Genomic DNA, 19,550 nt, shown 5'->3' on the forward strand with positions numbered 1-19,550 from the left:
ACAAATCTAGTTCATAGAGATAAGTAGAAATGGGTATCGAATATAATAGTTTTTAACCACTTCAGTCTGGAAATATAATTTTGTAATGATCTTTTTTCTCATGTCCTTGTCACTTCTCCTCTTATTTCAAGCATTCAAGTTATTTTGATTTTCTTTGGAAAAATAGACTTTTATTTTTTTTTTAAAGATTGATTGATTGATTGATTGATTGATTGATTTATGATAGAGAGAGAGAGAGAGGCAGAGAGGCAGAGACACAGGAGGAGGGAGAAGCAGGCTGCATGCCGGGAGCCCAACGTGGGACTCGATCCCAGGACTCCAGGATCGCGCCCTGGGCCAAAGTCAGGCGCCAAACCGCTGAGCCACCCAGGGATCCCCAAAATAGACTTTTAATGTCCTTACCTTTTCACTATTTTAATCCCTTACTGCTTCACTATATATCAGTTTTCACAAATGATATGTATTTTATTTTTGACTAAGATTGTATTCACATGTGTGTCTATCAGTATACATACCACATTTCCTTAGTGAATAAGATGGCTTAGATTTATGGCTCTGAATTATACACTAGTATAATTATAGCATAATTATACACTAGTATAAAGGAAATGTTAATTCATTTATTTTCACAAATCTTCATAGAATTTTTAATTGTATCCTCCACCTAAGCTGTTTCAGATTACAAGGTGAAATATAAACTTTTACAAAATGATAGGAGCTGAAAATGAAAAGTAGGGGAAAGATTTAATTCAAAACCCATTGCTTTTAATCTAGGATGCCCATTTCAGAAAGATCAGTGCTGTCTTTATTTCTAGGTAATTGGATTCTGCTTAGTCAGCATGTTTCAGTGATTAATTTGGGTAGATTTAATTTTTTTCAAAGATAACTTAAAATTTTGATTTCTATTTGTTATCCCTGTGAAAATATGTAAAAATGGCTTTTGTCTTTCAGTATTAAAGTACCATTTTCTAAAGTGATTTTTCTATCTTCAACAAAAATAGAGATCTAAAAAGTTTCCTAACATTTCTTTTAAACTATTTTAAATTTAAGTTGATTACATCTGTAATTATTCGTGCAGTAAGTGTGGGATTCATCCTGAAATTTTCCTTCTTCATTGAATATGTCTAATTAGTGCATTAGTTTTCAACTTCATGAAGTTTTAACTTCTTCAAGTTCTAGCACCAGTACTGCATTTCAGATGTCTTTTTCACCCCTTTCGGCACTAATTCGAACATTATGGTTTCTTTCTTAAACTTTTGCCTCCACTGTTAATCTGCAGTCTATTTTCCATTCATTAAAAAACATATTGGCCATGTGACACCTGCTTAAACCCTATGGTAAGCTTCAGTTCCGGTTTCATTTATCTCTTATATTCTATCTCTTCCAAGCACTTACAAAACCTCAGTGGCATATTATAGGCTACAGATTGACTGCGTCATTCTTTTGGTTTTGGTTGAACTTGCTCATGTGTCCCAGAGTCAGCTGGCTGTCAGCTAATCTAGAGTAACTTCAAGTGGGGACTACTTGGCTCTGTTTTACATAGCTGCGCACCTTTCTGTTGGCTAGCTGGGGCTTGTTCTCATGTCAGGAGCAAGGGCTGCAGGAGAAAGAAGTAGATATGAGCACTCCACTAAATTGACCAAAGGAAGTCATGTATGTGGCCAAGGCTGGAGTCACTATATAGTAAGGGGCACTGTCAAAGGGCATAGATACAGAGATGTGTGAATAACAGCAACAGTAATCATAATGATAAGAGAAGTTATCAACTCTAGTTCCTTTGGCTTAGGTTATAAATTTCATATTTTTCAACATGATTTGGTTCCCCCTTACGTTTCTTACCTCATCTCCTGACTTTAAGTGCCAGCCACATCTTTAGTTGCTGGAATTATTCAGTTTTCTCACCTGTGTCCCTTGGCAATAATGTTTTTTGTTTGAAATTAATAGAGGGCACCTTCTCCCGTGCACCTTGCTCTTACTTAGTAAACACTACTTATTCTTAAAACTCAATTCAGACTTTTTTGGTGAAGCTTTTCTTTTTTTTTTTTTTTTTTTAATTTTTATTTATTTATGATAGTCACAGAAAGAGAGAGAGAGAGAGAGGCAGAGACATAGGCAGAGGGAGAAGCAGGCTCCATGCACCGGGAACCCGACGTGGGATTCGATCCCGGGTCTCCAGGATCCAGCCCTGGGCCAAAGGCAGGCACCAAACTGCTGCGCCACCCAGGGATCCCTGGTGAAGTTTTTCTTGACTTTTCTACTCAGAATTAGAAGCTTCCTTTTGTGCGCCCACTTATATTCCTCAAATGGGTAACTTAAATGATTAGTTTACATTTGTTTCCCTACCTAGACTCTGAATTCCTTAAAGCATGAGGCATATGTTTATTCTTTAGTGAGCAAATAGGTGAGATAAATTAAATGAAAAGTTAATGCTGGAGGAAGGCATGGGAAGATAAATACATAATCAGGAGAGTGGCTGTTTTGGCAAGAGGGGGGTGATTTCCAGGAGAACTCAAAGGTCATATTAATGTTTGGAATGCAATTAATATTTAAAATTAATATTGGAAAAATATAGAAATTATTTTGATGAGAAGACTTTGTACCTGTAATTTTGAAGTCAGTAGTGACTCAATACTGGAGTTCAGATTTATTATAGTTTATTTTTCTTTATTGATTTTTTTTTTTAATTTTTATTTATTTACGATAGTCACAGAGAGAGAGAGAGAGAGAGAGAGAGAGGCAGAGACACAGGCAGAGGGAGAAGCAGGCTCCATGCACCGGGAGCCCGACGTGGGATTCGATCCCAGGTCTCCAGGATCGCGCCCTGGGCCAAAGGCAGGCGCCAAACCGCTGCGCCACCCAGGGATCCCTATTATAGTTTATTATTACTTTCCTTATATAGATCCTAAATACCTTGTGTTGATCTTTCTATGAATAAATAGTGGTAGTATATGGCTCTAGCATAAATGTTCATTCCTTCCAAAATTGAATAGTTAGTATTTCATATATCTTATTTTATTTTCTATGCCAGTGAGTACAAATTATTGTTTGATGACACCCCAGAGCATGTGTTTTAAAAGTATGATATACAATTAAGAAGCAGTACTAATTTGGTTCACTTTAATTTACTTAAATATGTATCTAGTAACACATTTAGGAGATTGAGAGTTAATAAAAGACCCAGCTCATAAAGAGAATAATTATTTTATTTTATTGTTTTATTTTAAGATTTTATTTACTTATTCATCAGAGACACAGAGAGAGAGAGAGAGAGAGGCAGAGACACAGGCAGAGGGAGAATCAGGCTCCATGAGGAGAGCCCGACATGGGACTCGATCCCGGGTCTCCAGGATCACACCCTGGGGTGATGGCGGTGCTAAACCGCTGAGCCACCTGGGCTGCCCGAGAATAATTATTTTAAATGTTCATATAGATATGCAGTAAATTTTTTATTTTATTTTATTTTTTAGATTTTATTTATTCATGAGAAACACAGAGAGGAGAGAGAGAGAAGTAGAGACACAGGCAGAGGGAGAAGCAGACTCCATGCAGGGAGCCTGATGTGGGACTTGATTTGGGTCTCCAGGATTACGTGCTGGGCCGAAGGCAGGCGCTAAACCACTGAGCCACCTCGGCTGCCCAGATAGGCAGTAAATTTTTATAAAGGTTTGAAAAAATAATATTTTTCTTTACTTTTGCATTTTTATGAGTTTCTTTAATGTCAAGCTTTGTGGAAGACAGCTAGATTCTCATATCTGCTTCTGTGTTTAATCTCTTGAGACTTGTTTTCTGTGAAATATAGGAAGAAAATTGGACCTCACATAGATGTTTTTGGAAAGGAGAGTAGTATTTTAATAGCTTTTTCTGATATTTGCACGTGGTCTATTTTGATCTCATATCCCAAATTGACAAGTAGTTCTTTCTTAAAGGTGATTGCATTATAGACTCTGAAACCATATCAGCTAATGTTTTGCATTCTGTTACATTCAAATCGATTGTTATATCTTGCTTTTTGAATCGATCTTTTATCCATGCATGTTTTGTTTTTTTTTTACCGATGCATTGGTCACTTGAAAACTACTGGTTTCCTGAGTTCTGCATATCTTCCTAATGTTGAAATTTTATTATACAGTATCCAAAAAAACCCCTCCATATTTGTTAATATTACTATCACTATCATTAGAAAAATCTTCTAAGTATCGGGAAGGTGTCAAGATTAGAGTGGCAGGTAGAAGTTTTAAAATTCTAATTTTTGCTTAACAACAAATTTTAAAGTTAAAAATTTGCTTTTATCATTGGGAACAAATGTCAGTTGTTTTCCTTCAAAATGACATACTGACTTCATTCATTTTTCAGAAGATATCTGTCATAACCATGATGTCTGAGTCACTTTACTTGGATTGTTAGTTTTCTTTCATGTAATATAGTTCCATGGAAAAAAGCAGCTAGGTCAGCTTGTAACTCAATCACATAGATGCATTTCCATGAAATAACCGCCATACGTCAAGTGGCACTGTTTTGTATAAAGTTTTCTAAATCTCTTTAATTTTTGGCTAAATAGAAGGCAGTTGATCATATCTGCTTCTGTATCCAGTCTCTTATTATATCAGAAGTCGTGTAGCCTCTGGAAAACTTCATGTAGACTTGTAAGAGAATAAGAATAAAAAGGGCTCCTGGGTGGCTCAGTGATTGAGTGTCTGCCTTTGGCTCAGGTCATGATCCCAGGGTCCTAGGATGGAGTCCTGTGTCAGGCTCCCCACAGGAGGCCTTCTTCTCCCTCTGTCTGTGTCTCTGCCTCTCTCAGTGTCTCTCATGAATAAATAAAATCTTAAAAAAGAATAAAAAGACAAATTCTTATCTAAGTGGTGTTATAAAACAAACTGACTTGGTAGGCTCCCTTGAAGTATCTTGGAGACCCCAGACTGCCCTGAGCACTGCTGCATTATTTTAAACCACAAGCCCTTTTCAGATATACTTATCCATCTAATACTTCCGTAATGTCCCTTATAGGTGTCCCACTGTTATCCCCAACCTCCATCCCTGACCAGTTCATGCTCATGCATTGCATTTCATGTGTCTTTAGTCTCCTTTAGTCTGGAATGATTCCTCAACCTTTCCTTATCTTTCTTGATCTTGACATTTTTTAAGAACATGTGAGTAGTCATTTTGTAGACTATCACTCAGTTGTGTTTGTTTCTTGTTTTCTTTGGATTGGATTTAGGTTGAGCCTTTTTAGCAGGAATACCATGTTGATGACATTGAGTCTTCCTTAGAATATCCAATCAGGAGGCACATTGTATCAGTTTGTCTTGGTTAAGGAAGGTGCTTTCCAGATTTTTTCCCTCTATAACTAATATGTAATTTGTGGGGAGACATTTTGAGATTATGAAAATACTCTATTACTCATTAGACTTTCATCCTTTAGCATCCATTGATGAAACTATTAAAGCTTTTCCCAAAGTGATTGCACCATTTTTTATTACTGCCAGAAATGTATGAGAGTTTTGGTTACTCCCTATCTTATTTCCTTACTGAATTGCTTTGGCACCTTTGTCAAAAATCAACTGATCATATATGTCTCTTTTTGGATACTCTATCCTACTCCATTATCTTTTGGTCTGTTCATATACCAATATGACATTCTTTGAGGTCAGATAATGTAAGACCTCTTTATTTTTCTTTTTAAAAATGAATTATTATTAAATTATTACTTCTTTTTAAAAATTGTACATTTTAGAACCATACTATTAATTTCTAAAACTATTTGGATTATGATTGGGAGTGTGATAAATCTGTAAATCAATTCGGAGAGAATTGATGTCTTACTACTATTATCTTCTAACCCATGAATATAGTTAAATCTCCATTTATTTGTCTTCATTCTTTGTCAGCATTCTTGAAGTTTTTAGGTTGGAGGCCTTGGACATTTTTATTAAATTGATCCTAGTGTATTTTGTTTTTTCATGCTGTTGTAAATAGGACTTAAAAATGGGATGCCTGGGTGGCTCATTTAGGTAAATGTCTCACTCTTGATTTTAGCTCAGGTCATGATTTCAGGCTTGTAAGATCAAGCCCTACATCAGGCTCCTTGCAGGCCATGGAGCCTGCTTAAGATTCTCTCCCTCTGCGCCCCCACTAAAGAAAATCGTCTCGTTTTCTTACTATTAATACAGATAAATAAATTGGGTTCTTAATATTTCCTTTATATCATGTCACTTTTCTAAATTCACTTATTATTTCTAATTGTTTCTTTGTTGATTTCTTAGGTTTTTTTCAACAGTCATGTCATCTGTGAATAGAGAAAATGTTACTTCTTCCTTTCTGTTTTTTTCTCTTGTAACCTTTTATTTTATTTTTTAATGCCTTACTACCCTGACTTGGACTTCTAATACAATATTAATTAGAAGTGAGAGGGGCATATGGGTGGCTCAGTTGGTTAAGCTTCCAACTCTTGATTTTGGCTCAGGTCATGATCCCACGGTTGTGAGATCAAGTCCCAAATTGGGCTCCATGCTCAGTGGGGAGTTTAAGATTCTGTCTCCCTCTGCTCCTCCTCCAACTTGTGCTTGCACATGTACTCCCTGTCTCTCTCAAATAAATAAATCTTTTTAAAAAAGAAAAAGAAGGCCACCTGGGTGGCTCAGTCAGTTAAGCGTCTGCCTTTGGCTCAGGTCATGATTCCAGGGTCCTAGGGTAGAGTCCCACATCTGGCTCCCTGCTCAGCAGGAAGTATGCCTCTCCCTTTCCCTCTGCCCCTCCTCCCTATCTGTGCTCGCTCTCTCTCACTCTCTATCTCTCTCAAATAAATAAATAAAATCTTAAGAAAAAAAAGAAGTGGGAATAGACCTCCTTATCTTGTTTCAGATACTAGCAGGAAAACATTGGATATTTCACCATTAAGTGAAAAATTAGATTTAGGATTTTTATACACACTTAACTAGATTGAGGACGCTCCTTTCTATTCTTAGTTTGCTGTGAGTTTCCTCATGACCGTGTATTGAATTTTATCAAATACTTTTTCTGTATAAGTAAGATAATACTTTTTCCTTTAATTCTTTTAATGTTCATTACCTTTGATCAGTTTTCTTTTTTTTTAATTTTATTTATTTATGATAGTCACACAGGGAGAGAGAGAGAGAGGCAGAGACACAGGCAGAGGGAGAAGCAGACTCCATGCACCGGGAGCCTGACGTGGGATTCGATCCCGGGTCTCCAGGATCGCGCCCTGGGCCAAAGGCAGGCGCCAAACCGCTGCGCCACCCAGGGATCCCTTTGATCAGTTTTCTAATGTAAAATTAACTTTGCATTCCTGAGATAAACCCCCTTTAGGGGTTTATCTATTAACTAAAATAAGTTAGGAGTAATGTTTCTTCTTCAAGTGTTTGATAAAATTTACCAGTGTAGACATCAAGGACTGGCATTTTCTTTGTGGAAAGATTTTAAATTATGAATTCAATTTTTCAGTAGATATAGTGACTTCAGATTTTCTTTCTCATGTTAATTTTAGTACGTTTATAATTTTTCGAGGAATATGTCCATTTTATTTACATTGTCAGATTTTACCTTTGTTTTCCATAGTAGTCCCTTTTTTTCTTTTTAACTTGTAGTGAGCCTATAAGTGATATTCCTACTTTCATTTCTCATATTTAGCAATTCATATTTTCCTTTTTAAAAAATAAGTCTTGCTAGTGGTATATAATTCTATTAATATTTCAGGAAACCAGCTTTGTTAGTATCTCTATTTTTTTATCTGTTTTCTTTTGATTCCTATTCTTTTCTTTCCTTTTTTCTGCTTACTTAAGGTATAATTTGCTCATCATTTTAATAACCCATATTATTAAAGGTTGAAGCAAGAAGTTCTGAAGGAAGAAGCTGAAGCAAGAAGTTCTGTTACCTCCCCTATTAAAATTTCAAATTCCACATTCTAGGATATATGGTACAGATTTATAATATATTATCCTATCTTTGTTTTTGAGGTTAATTGTGGAGAAAATTCTTTCAAAAATATTTCCATCTTATCTGCTAGAGATTTTCCTTGACAAAAATCTTTGAAAATGGGTTTTAAAGTTGTAAATAGTATGAATACTAAAGTTCAGATACAAATCAATTTAACATCTAGATTGATAGCACTAATGTCAAATTATTCTTCCTAATATTTTTATTCATTTAATCTGCATAACAGTGCTAGAATACTCTTTTTTTAATACTTTTTTAAAAATGTTCTGTCCTGCTCTAGAAACCTGTGATAATTCTTTATTGCCTGCAAGTTTACATCCAATCTCCTCTACCAGTCACTAGGCTCTGTTTCTGCCTTACTCTTCAGCTCTTATTTCTGCAGTAGAAAGTCTTCATCTCAGTCATAGCCACACACATTGGATTAAGTCTATTTTTGCTTTCGGTTCTACTTACACTGGGGTTTAAATTATCTTCCTAATCTTGTTACTGTGGACAGCTTACTTAGACTCTATGAAATGGTAAATTTCCTTATGGAGTTGTTACATGGATTGAATGAAATACACACAGTAATATTATGGGTACAATTTAGGAGATATTTAACAAATATTCTCATTCTTTTCCCCATTTCAACTAATCAGATCATGCCCAATTGAAGTTCTTTTCTTTCCAAGGAACTCTCTTTTTAGTTTATACACTACCATTTTTTTACCTTTCATTCAGTCCACTGATACAAGTGATCTCAAATAATTAATTTTTGTTGATAATATAGTGTTCTTCATACTGTTTTCTCATTGTAATATTTATTCACTCAGGAGTGTCGGTTTTATGTAATGAAAAGGGTGGACGATGAAGTCAAATTGTGCATTTTTATTCTGGTGTTGTCACTACTTTACTAGCTTTTAGGAGGATACCTTTCTTCTTCATGTTATATTTCCTCATCTTCAAAAGGAGATAATTAAACTAGTAGTTTTATTAAAGTTCCAGTTATGAAATGCAGCAATTCTAGATATTCTTGGAATATCTGTTTTGTGCTAGACTCTGATGAGAAATCCTAATAAACATTTTTAAAGATTAATTGTATGTTTAGATTAACATGTACTATTGAATAAAGTTCTGTGCACAAATGACTAAAATACGGTGGGTATATAATAGAAGTCATATAAGTGTTCTAAACAGAGTGCCATCAGATACAGAATAGTTCATCTCGTCTCTCCTGGTAGATTTTAAGCATTTCTGTGGTAAGATTTAATCCTATGTAGGACTTTATTGCAAACCTTTGAATGAAAGTCAACAAAAAAAGAGCATTTCATTTTATTTTCTTGTTATATGTTCTTTGAATATTTATTTTCTTTTTTCTTTCTTTGCTCTCCACAGAATGGTCCTAGTGCCAGATCATGTCATAAAATGTGCATTGACATTCAACGAAGGCAAATCTACACATTGGGGCGATATTTGGATTCCTCTGTGAGGAATAGCAAGTCTCTGAAAAGTGATTTCTATCGTTATGACATTGACACAAACACATGGATGTTACTCAGTGAGGATACTGCTGCTGATGGAGGGCCAAAATTGGTGTTTGATCATCAGGTTTGGTGCACAGATATGTATATAGTGGAATTAATTTGTGCTCAGTAACTCTTGCCCTTAGAGTTTATTTCACATGTTATACTGCGTTGTCTATTGGTGATTCCGTACAAATGCCTATAATAGATTATAAAAATAACTCTTGCTTCAGTAGGCATAAAGTTATCTTTAAAATTTTTATTCTCTTGTTTGGCAGGATAAAATACTAAGATCTCTTGCCCCACAATCTATGAAATGCAAAAGAATACATTAGTAACAATGTTTAAAAACAAGAAAGAATGCCTTTGAGGAACTTAAAAAAATTGGGGAGAATTCCTGTAAGGTAGAAACAAATGTGTTCCATCCAACCAGAAGAAGCCGGAGTCCATAAGATTTTAGCAACTAGAGTCTCAGAGTTTATTTAAAAAAAAGAAAAGGTCTCAAAGTTTATGTAGCTGGGGCAAACATTAGATGATTGGTTGGTGACTGAACAGCACTTACCTTAGATAATTGTCCACAGTCAGGTATTGAGTGTGGATAATGGTGCTGGATGGATAAAGCAATGTGCCCAAGAGGGTAGCTGCTATGGAGCCCTTAACAGCACCATGTCTCATCTCTCTTCATCCAGTCCCTTGAGGCAGGCTGCTGTATGTGAAAGGGTAGATGAATGGGAATTTGCAGCTACAAAGAGGACTGGATTAACTGCCAAAAAAATAAAAAATAAAAAAGCAAAGAAATATTTGAAAATAATACCATGAGACAAACAGGACAAACAAATTAAGAATTAATATTAACAGCTAGTAGTATAGACTGTGAAGAAGCCTTGAAGATAAGTTTAAGTGATCTTTTTAGAGCAATTCAGCAGGCTGTTTTATCCATGAAAAAGAAATATCTAGAAAAATTACAAGATAAAGATTTGATAGCCAAATAAAAATCTCAATAAACTGATTAAAAAGCTCTCACCTCAGGAACGCCTGGATGGCTCAGTGGTTGAGCATCTGCCTTTGGCTCAGGGTGTGATCCCAGAGTCCCGGGATTGAGTCCCATTTTTGGCTCCCTGCATGGAAGGCTACTTCTCCCTCTGCCTATATCTCTGCCTCTATGTGTCTCTCATGAATAAATAAATAAAAAATCTTAAAAAAAAAAAAAGCTCTCATCTCTAAAAGTTACTAAATTAGTGAGCTGAAATTATAAGAGAAATGTTAAGGAACAGAGAAAACATCCTGAAGTTCTAAAAACCACCTAATAGGAATTCTAAAAAAAGAGAATGGAAGCAAACTGAAAGCACCATACACGCTCAGGGTTAAAAAGGAAGAAAGGTCCCGGAACTGAAGAAAGACAGTTTTTAGAATTAAAGGAACACAAGAAGCAGATTAGGATGAATGAAAAGGAATATCCCTACCTAGGTACTTTCTTCATGAAATTTTAGAGTCATGGAATAAGAGAAAATCCTAAAAGCCACAGAGGATACTGGTTATCTTTCTAAGTAAGCAAGGACCAGATTAACATGAGACATTTTTGAGGTTGGTAGGTTGAGTACTGTTTAGAAAGCTTCTGGATTTCTGAGAAGAAAAATTGTTTTGAACCCAGCCTAATCCTAGCCAGTCTTGTGTTCATGTGGCAGAGTAAAATAAAGACTTTGGGACTTTAAAACATTGTGGGGAATAAGTGGCTATCCACAATTTGTTTGATTTTAGGAATTAAATATCTAACCTGATAGAGTAGATGAGTGACTGGTCTTCCAAGTTTTGACTTAAGCAATCTCTTGAAGTTTTCAAGAGAAAAGATATTAATATTATCACCCAGACTTTAATAGGTTATTAGCTTCTCAGAAATTTTTTCAGAGATTGAAAACAAAAAGGAAATCATAAACTATTGAACAACATAGTTTTCTAGAGTGATTAACACTTCTTCTTTGATAATTGACCCCAGTTGAAACTGCCTATCTTACCCAGGGAAGAACCAACCTGAAGGAATAAAATTAATTATATCTGTTTTGTGTTCTGTTTATTTTAATTATATCTGTTTTGTGTCCTGTGTATTCTAAGATATGGGAAAGAATCAGAGAAACTACTATAGTTTCTCACTCTTTTTTTTTAGTTGGTTTGCTCTGGTATGCTAGAAAGAGCTACCAAGATAAAGATGTTTATGCTTCATAACTAATAACAGATGAGAAAAGCCATATCAAAATTAAGCTTAAGTATCCCTGGAAGGAAATAGAAACTACTTTTGTAATCATATGAAGTAGAACCATAGGAGCTGGATAACAGAGATTGGCCAAAATTAGTATCAGCCTGTAAATTTGTAAAAATTTAAATGGCTCCCATAATGTGGGCCCCTTATGATTTTCAACACGATCCTGAGGTGTTTGGAGAGATCTGAGCCTTTAGTCCTTAGGACAGGGTAATGCAACTCAGGTTCAGTGAAACCTCAGGCAGTGATGTAGTAGATGAATGGGGCCATACTGAGTCATCTTCAGCAATGTATGGATTGCTTTTAATGATATAATCATTTAAGATTAAAGAGTGGGAATACTTTGAACTATATTCACCAAGATTTCACCCTTAAAGAATAGTAGATTTTCATCTTAATTTATGGAAGGTTGTCAGAAACCTAGGAAATGGCAAGTGACTGGATCTTTTTTAGTGGCTAGAGAAAAATTAGGAGGTGCTAGAATATTTTCTTTTTAACATTAATTTTAAAAAAACAAAATTTAGGGATACCTGGGTGGCTCAGTGGTTGAGTGTCTGCCTTCAGCTCAGGGTGTGATCCCAGGGTACTGGGATTGAGTCCCATATTCAGTTCCCCATGGGGGGGCCTGCTTCTCCCTCTGCCTATGTCTCTGCCTCTCTGTGTCTCTTATGAATAAATAAATAAAAATCTTTTAAAAACAATTTTAAAAATAAAAGGAATTTACAATTATGAAAATAGCTTTTTCCTGAAAACAATACAAAAATAGATAAATAGCACAATTTGATGGGAGGAGAAAATTGAACATATAATGGCTAGTATTTGTACCTTAGCCAAAAAATAGATATTTTGTATATGCAATTTATTCTTTAAATACCAAAATGCCATTTGTGTTCAACATCTAATTCCCAACTAGGACTTAGACATTCTTTGAAATAGAATTTGATTAGAACTTATTGTCTTGTGACAAATGGCTTTTTTCTGAGAGATTTTTTTAAATATTTTATTTATTTATTCATGAGAGAGACAGAGAGAGAGTCAGAGACATAGGCAGAGGGAGAAGCAGGCTTCTTGCAGGGAGCCCGAAGTGGGACTCGATCCCGGGACTCTGGGTTCACACCCTGAGCCAAAGGCAGACGCCCAACCGCTGAGCCACTCAGGCATCCCTCTGAGAGATATTTTTATGAAAAGCCATGATCTCTTTGAGTATAAAGAATGAAAGAGGGACAGCCTGGGTGGCTCAGTGGTTTAGTGCAGCCTTCAGCCCAGGGCCTGATCCTGGAGACCTGAGATCAAGTCCCACATCAAGCTCCCTGCATGGAGCCTGCTTCTCCCTCTGCCTGTGTTTCTGCCTCTCTCTCTCTCTCTCTCTCTGTGTCTCTCATGAATAAATAAAATCTTAAAAAAAAAAAAAAAAGAATGAAAGAATCAGTTTTGACTTTTGAACATAAATTATGTAGTATACCTCAAGAAAACTAATTTTATAGTAATGTGTAAAAGGAGGCAGATTCATCACTAGAGAAGTCAGTCTGGAGACTGCTCCAAACGTCTGTTTGTTTTACTATATTGTAACAACATGTTTTGAAGAGCTTTGCAAAATAAATGCAGAAATAAAAATTTAGTTGTATCACTCTTACTGATGTAGCTACCCTCTGATGAAACGGTTCATGATTAAGAGGATGGGATGCTTGCCTAGAATACAAAGAGTTTTTATAAGGAGGATGAAAGGAAGGGGAACTGAGTGGGAAAAAATTAGAGAGGGAGACAAACCATGAGAGACTCCTAATTCTGGGAAATGAACAAAGAGTTGCGGAAGGGAAGGTGGGTGGTGGGTTGGGGTAACTGGGTGACAGGCACTGAGGGATCCCTTGATGGGATGAGCACTGGGTGTTATACTATATATTGGCAAATCGAACCTTCAATAAAAACAAACAAAACAAGGAGAATAAAAGGGTGTGATCACTATTTACCCATGAAGTATGATTAGCATTTACTCTTCGGTATAAATCAGCACCTCATGTATTACTGATTGATTTGGTAAAAATTATATAGTTTCAAGAAAGCAATATATTTTGCTCTCATCAGGAAAAATAGAAACCCAAAAAAGTATTTAGAAATGCATCCTGAGGTGTCCCTGGGTGGCTCAGTCAATTGGACATCTGCCTTAAGCTTGGGTTGTGATCCCCAGACGGGCTTCCTGCTGAGCAAGGAGTCTGCTTCTCCCTCTGCCTTCACCCTGGCTGTGCACGCTCTTTCTCTCTTTCTCTCAAATAAATAAAATCTTTAAAAGAAAGAAAGAGAGAGAGAGAGGAAGGGAGGAAGGGGGATCCGGAATCTGCCAGGCAGTGAGCGTTACTGCAGTAAGTGCACATGATAATCTGGGGTGATATTTAGTGTTACTAAGACACAGTTGAGTTTTTTGAGAATCTAAAACTGCACACTGGTTTCATTTTAGTATGTATGACAGGAATAATCTGTAACTATTCAATCTGTTGCCTTGTTCTGATAGATGTGTATGGACTCAGAAAAGCATATGATCTACACCTTTGGTGGTAGAATTTTGACATGTAATGGGAGCGTAGACGACAGCAGAGCCAGTGAACCACAGTTCAGTGGGTTGTTTGCTTTCAACTGTCAATGTCAAACTTGGAAACTTCTTCGAGAGGACTCCTGTAATGCTGGGCCTGAGGACATCCAGTCTCGGATAGGACACTGCATGCTATTCCACTCAGTAAGAATATTCTATATATTGTATTGTTATTTTGTCATTATATCTCCATAGAAAAAGAAATAGATCTAAATCTTCAGAAAGAGATCAGCACTTTTCGTTAAAAATAAATCACTAGTGTTAACAATGATAGACAAAAATAAAACTTCCTCAGCAGTGAACTGGTTGTTAATTATAAGACTCTTCCCATTAACAGTAATTCCTAAATAGTTATTACTTGAATACTAATCTAGAACTTACAGATAACTACTGCTGATACAAATACTGTAGCTATTTCTCTTTCTTATACCTTTCTATTTACTGATTTCTCTTAGTAACTTAAAGATCAATTATTTTGTTTTATTTTCCTCTCTGCCACTCTCCATTAAATATGAAGAATTAAGAACTGACTTTATAGAATTAGAATTTAAATTTATTAGTAAAACCAATATCAGACATTTCTTTAACCTTCTCAGATGTCATAAGGCTAACTTGGGCTTCTTTCTGTTTAACATAACTTTAAAAACATTGTGAAATATTTTAAACATATATCAAAGTAGAGAGAAGAGTGTCCTTACTTACCTGTTTCAACAGTTATCAGTATTCCACTGTTCATTTTTCATATATCTATCCCACTTATATTTCATTTCTTTCTTTAATGTTTCTCTGATTTTCAAATTTATTCTGAAATTTTATTTTGCTAGGCAAGTGTCAGACAATGTGTCATTACACCTGTAAATACTAGGGTGTATCACTAACAGATAAGGATTTTTTATTTGCATAATTATGATACCATTGTCATACTCAACCCAAGTACCAATAATTTCATATTATCATTTAATACATAGTCTGCATTCATTTTGTTTTCTGAAATACTGAAAAATACCTTTCTATAGTTGATTTATTCAAGTCAGACTCCAGAATGGGTTTATGTATTGTATTTAGTTGTTATGTCTCTTAAATTTATTTTAGGCCATAACAGTACTCCCTGCTCCTATTTTCCCCCCTCATATACCATTTATTTACTTGTTAAAGAAACTGAATCATGTGTGCTCTCGAATTTCCCATAGCTAATTTTATCCTTGTAGTGGTATGATTGTTTAGTCTCCATATTTCCTATAAGCTGGTAGTTAGCTCTAAAGGCTTGATTTTAGATTTTCTCTCTTTTTGGGGAGGAGGGGGAATGCAAAAGGAGAAGTGCAAGAATACCTTAAAGATGGTCTGATTGCAAGCTATCAAGAGGCATTTTATGTGTAGCTTTCATACTTTTGGTGATGTTAAAATTATTCGATGGGTTTAGGTGTTACCAGCCTGATTGATCAGTAATAAAGGTTCTTGTCAACATTTTACCAAATGGCTTTTGCAGTCATTGATAATCATGATGTAGGGTTTATAAAACAGTGATTTTCTAGTTATGTTATTTATTCTGTATTTATTAACTGATTCTGATACTAAAAACTTAACAACCTCATTAACTATTTGGCCACCCTAATGTGCACACCACACAGGAGAGGTGATAAAAATGTTTTATTTTTTTTTCTTTATCACCTTTTCATATTAATGAGTTGAAACTCCAAAGTTAACCAGTATATTTTTAAGCATTATTATGAGCTTGTGGACTTTTATATATTTGATGTTTTTAATCCAGTGCTGTGATTATTCTTTTTGATAACCAAGTTTTTCTCTTTGTCCAATAGGGGTGCCCCCTTCCCAGAATACCTACACATATAGTTATATACACACATTTATGTGTATTATATATAAGTATCTTTTTTAATAACAGAAAAATTAAATCATTAGTTCATACTGTCATGGCCAATTCAAATTAAAAATTAATGAGTTTTAAAATTTAATATCCTTTTGATTTTGTATTTTATGTATCTTTTAAGGTTAAAATCCTACTTCCTAATGATAGTATTATATTACTTCTTATGTCTTTCTAAATAGTAACAGAATCACAAAACTAACAAAAATTACTGAATATTGCTTCACATTGCTTTCTGATTATTTTTCTGTTTAGGTTATAGCTAGAAATGGGTAGTCAAAAAAACATGAATTAAATCTCTACTACTTCTCCATGTGATCATGTCTTTATGTGGTCCTATTTTTACAGATATGTTTATTTCATTTAAAATGGGTTTTATTTCATTGTTTTTTCAAATTTCAAAAAAAATTGTTTTTCTTTTGAGTTAATTAAATAAAAACAATACACATGGTTCCAAAGGCAAAACCTGTAAGTCAATGTACTTTTGGAGAGATCGGATTTCTTTCTTCCTTGCTCTGTCCCTTCTTTAATTAGCTTCTTTCCTTTGTTTCTTTTTGAAGAAAGAAACAAACATATACACATTCATTTTTTCCTTTCTTATGCAAAGGCAGTACCCTGCATTCATTATTCTGTACCTTGCTTTTTACTTTAACAAAATATCCCAGAGATCACCTCTTAGTATGTAGTTTCATCATTCCTCTTTATACCAGCATAGTACTCCATTGCATGGGATCTGGCATAAAATTGCTTTTATAGAGGTTTAAATTTTAAAAGGATCATCTGAATTCTTCATAGAAGTGACTGCTTTCTCCCTTCTTTGCCCTTTTTCCTTATTTTTCAGAAAAATCGTTGCTTATATGTTTTTGGTGGCCAGCGATCGAAGACCTATTTGAATGATTTCTTTAGTTATGATGTGGACTCTGATCATGTAGACATAATATCAGATGGCACCAAGAAAGACTCTGGAATGGGTAAAGGCATTTAGTGATTCTTCTCTCATATCTTAACTACTTTAGATAGACTATATATAGCCTATTTTCTTTTCTTTCTAACCATTCTTCACTCTTTCCCCATGTCTTTAATTGAAGTAGTTCTGAATAAGAGGAAGAAAAATCCATCCACTAAATTATCTAATTTTATGTGTTTAAAATATACGAGTTATTATATTATTTGAGCAGAAAGACAATATTTAAATTCCTGAAGGCATTATTTATATGTGTGCTTGCTTGGCAAAGGGGCCTTGCAAGAATTAATGAGTTTAAAACTGTTGTATTCTATGTTTGCTATTCCTTTCCACCTTCTGCTTTCACTGTAGTGACTTATAAGGCACTAGCATGTGGAATATATCTTTGTTCTGAGGGAGAACTTCGTGTAACTGATAACAACTTTTAAGTTTGCATACTCAGCATCCAAGTTATTCTCCTTGTAATAGGGTGACTGGTTTGCCTGAGATGTCTCAGTTATGCATATTGCCCTGGCATTAGTAATTATTAGTAGTGCCCCTGATTCACTGTCAGATATCAGTTTGCATAGTTACCCTACATAGTAGTCACTTTGCCTTTGATTATTATACACAGAAGAATGATATTTAAGATGCAGTAATTTAAAATGCCTAATTTAAGAAATTAGATCAGCTGGCTTTTTCTTTTAGCTATTATTCATAAAAATAGATCTTTTTATTAAAATAGTTCCTACTTACAAGGAAAAACTTTAAAAAACATTTTAACAGAAGATAGTACCATAGTTAAAAACTGCATATGAAGGGACCCTCAAGACTCTTCTCCCATATTTCCTACTAGGCAGAGGCTAGACCTTTATTTTCTAGGGGAAATGAGTACAGAGGTGTTTTTTCCACCATGCTTAAACTACTTCCAAGATTAAAAAAAAAAAAAAAAAAGTGGCAAAGTGATAGTAGCAAAGGCTCAGTATAAAAATTCACTGTAGATAAGCTTTAATGACTATCATTTAAAGATATATTTTTTAAAGATTTTATTTGTTCATCAGAGACAGAGAGAGAGAGAGAGAGGCAGAGACACAAGTAGAGGGAGAAGCAGGCTCCATGCAGGCAGCCTGACGTGGGACTCAATCCCGGGTCTCCAGGACCAGGCCCTGGGCCAAAGGCGGCGCTAAACTGCTGAGCCACCCGGGCTGCCCCTAAAGATATTTTTTAAATGAGTTATTATATAGTAAGTTGCTAAACTCATCAGTGTAATGCTTTGTTCATGGTTATGGCTGGCTTTATATCCAGCAAAGTATGATAATCTGATGATAAATGTAATAATATGCTCATTGTAGAACATTTGGAAAATATAGAAAGATGCAAAAAAGAAACTGTATCAGACCACCCAGATGTAATGTTATAATTTTGATGTATTTCCGTCTATTTTTTAAAAATTTATTGTAGGGGCACTTGTGTGGCTGTCAGTTGAGTGTCCAACTCTTGATCTTGGCTCAGGTCATGATCTCAGGATCATAGGATCAAGCCCAAGCATCAAGCTCTGCACTGGGCATGGAGCCTTCTTGGGATTCTCTCTCTTCCTTTGCCTTTCCCTCAGGCTCTCTCTCTCTCTCTCAAAAAATAATAATAATTTATTGTATAAAATTAAACACAATTTTATATTCTGCTGCTTTTAAATTTACATTAAATTGTGGTAATTGTTTTCATCATTATGGTTTTACTACCATAGACTAGAGGTATTAGGGGAAGTGAGAAGTGTGGCTTCATTCCCTAATTACTGCTATAGTCAACTTTTATAAAATCAGAATTACCAGTTTTGCTGTGTGTTCTTTAATTTATAATTGATTTATGCAAACAAGCTCATTCGTTTAATAATATTTATTGGACACCTGCTAGCATCTAAGTTTGACCCTCTCCCTTCCTCCTTCCCAACGTATTTCAGTGCCATCTATGTGCCGTGTTTTAAACATGTGAGAGATACTGTGAGCCTGAGGGATAAGATCCCTCCTCTCAGAGGACTCACTTGCTGGTGCAGAGGCTTGCAGTTGCCATTAAGTACTGTGAAGAAAAAACATTGGCTGCCATGAGAATAAGTCGCATGGGAGGTCCCATGCAGATAGAGCAGGTTGGGAAACCTCATCTGCAGGGGTTATCTTTAAGATTTAAGAAGTAGAGAACTAGGAAAAACCATGTTAAGTGAGAGAAGAGCAAGTACAAAAGTCCCAAAGCAGGAAGGAACTTCGTGTGTTCCAGAAAGAGATGAGGCTGGTGCCAGTTGACGGTGGGGTCCCCACAAAGTCAGTATGAAATGAGGCTAGAAAAATAGTTAAAACTCTAATTGTTTGATGCCTTGTATAGATGCAAGAAGTTTGGATTTTTTTTCCAAATAAAATTGGAAGTTATTGAAAGGTTTA

General features: G+C 35.3%; 1 protein-coding gene across 11 annotated transcripts in view; it reads left to right on the forward strand.

Annotated features, from left to right (window-relative positions):
• The window catches only part of MKLN1 (muskelin 1), a 211,454-nt gene that overhangs the window by 140,354 nt on the left and 51,550 nt on the right, over positions 1-19,550 (forward strand). For all 11 annotated transcript variants that reach the window (XM_072784601.1, XM_072784605.1, XM_072784602.1 and 8 more), the window contains 3 exons: positions 9,328-9,540; positions 14,216-14,437; positions 17,020-17,149. In XM_072784601.1, coding sequence (XP_072640702.1) covers positions 9,328-9,540; positions 14,216-14,437; positions 17,020-17,149 — 565 coding nt within the window. The remainder of the gene's footprint in view (positions 1-9,327; positions 9,541-14,215; positions 14,438-17,019; positions 17,150-19,550) is intronic.

Source organism: Canis lupus, chromosome 18 (assembly GCF_048164855.1).
Source record: "Canis lupus baileyi chromosome 18, mCanLup2.hap1, whole genome shotgun sequence".
NCBI classification, from domain to species: Eukaryota; Metazoa; Chordata; class Mammalia; order Carnivora; family Canidae; genus Canis; species Canis lupus.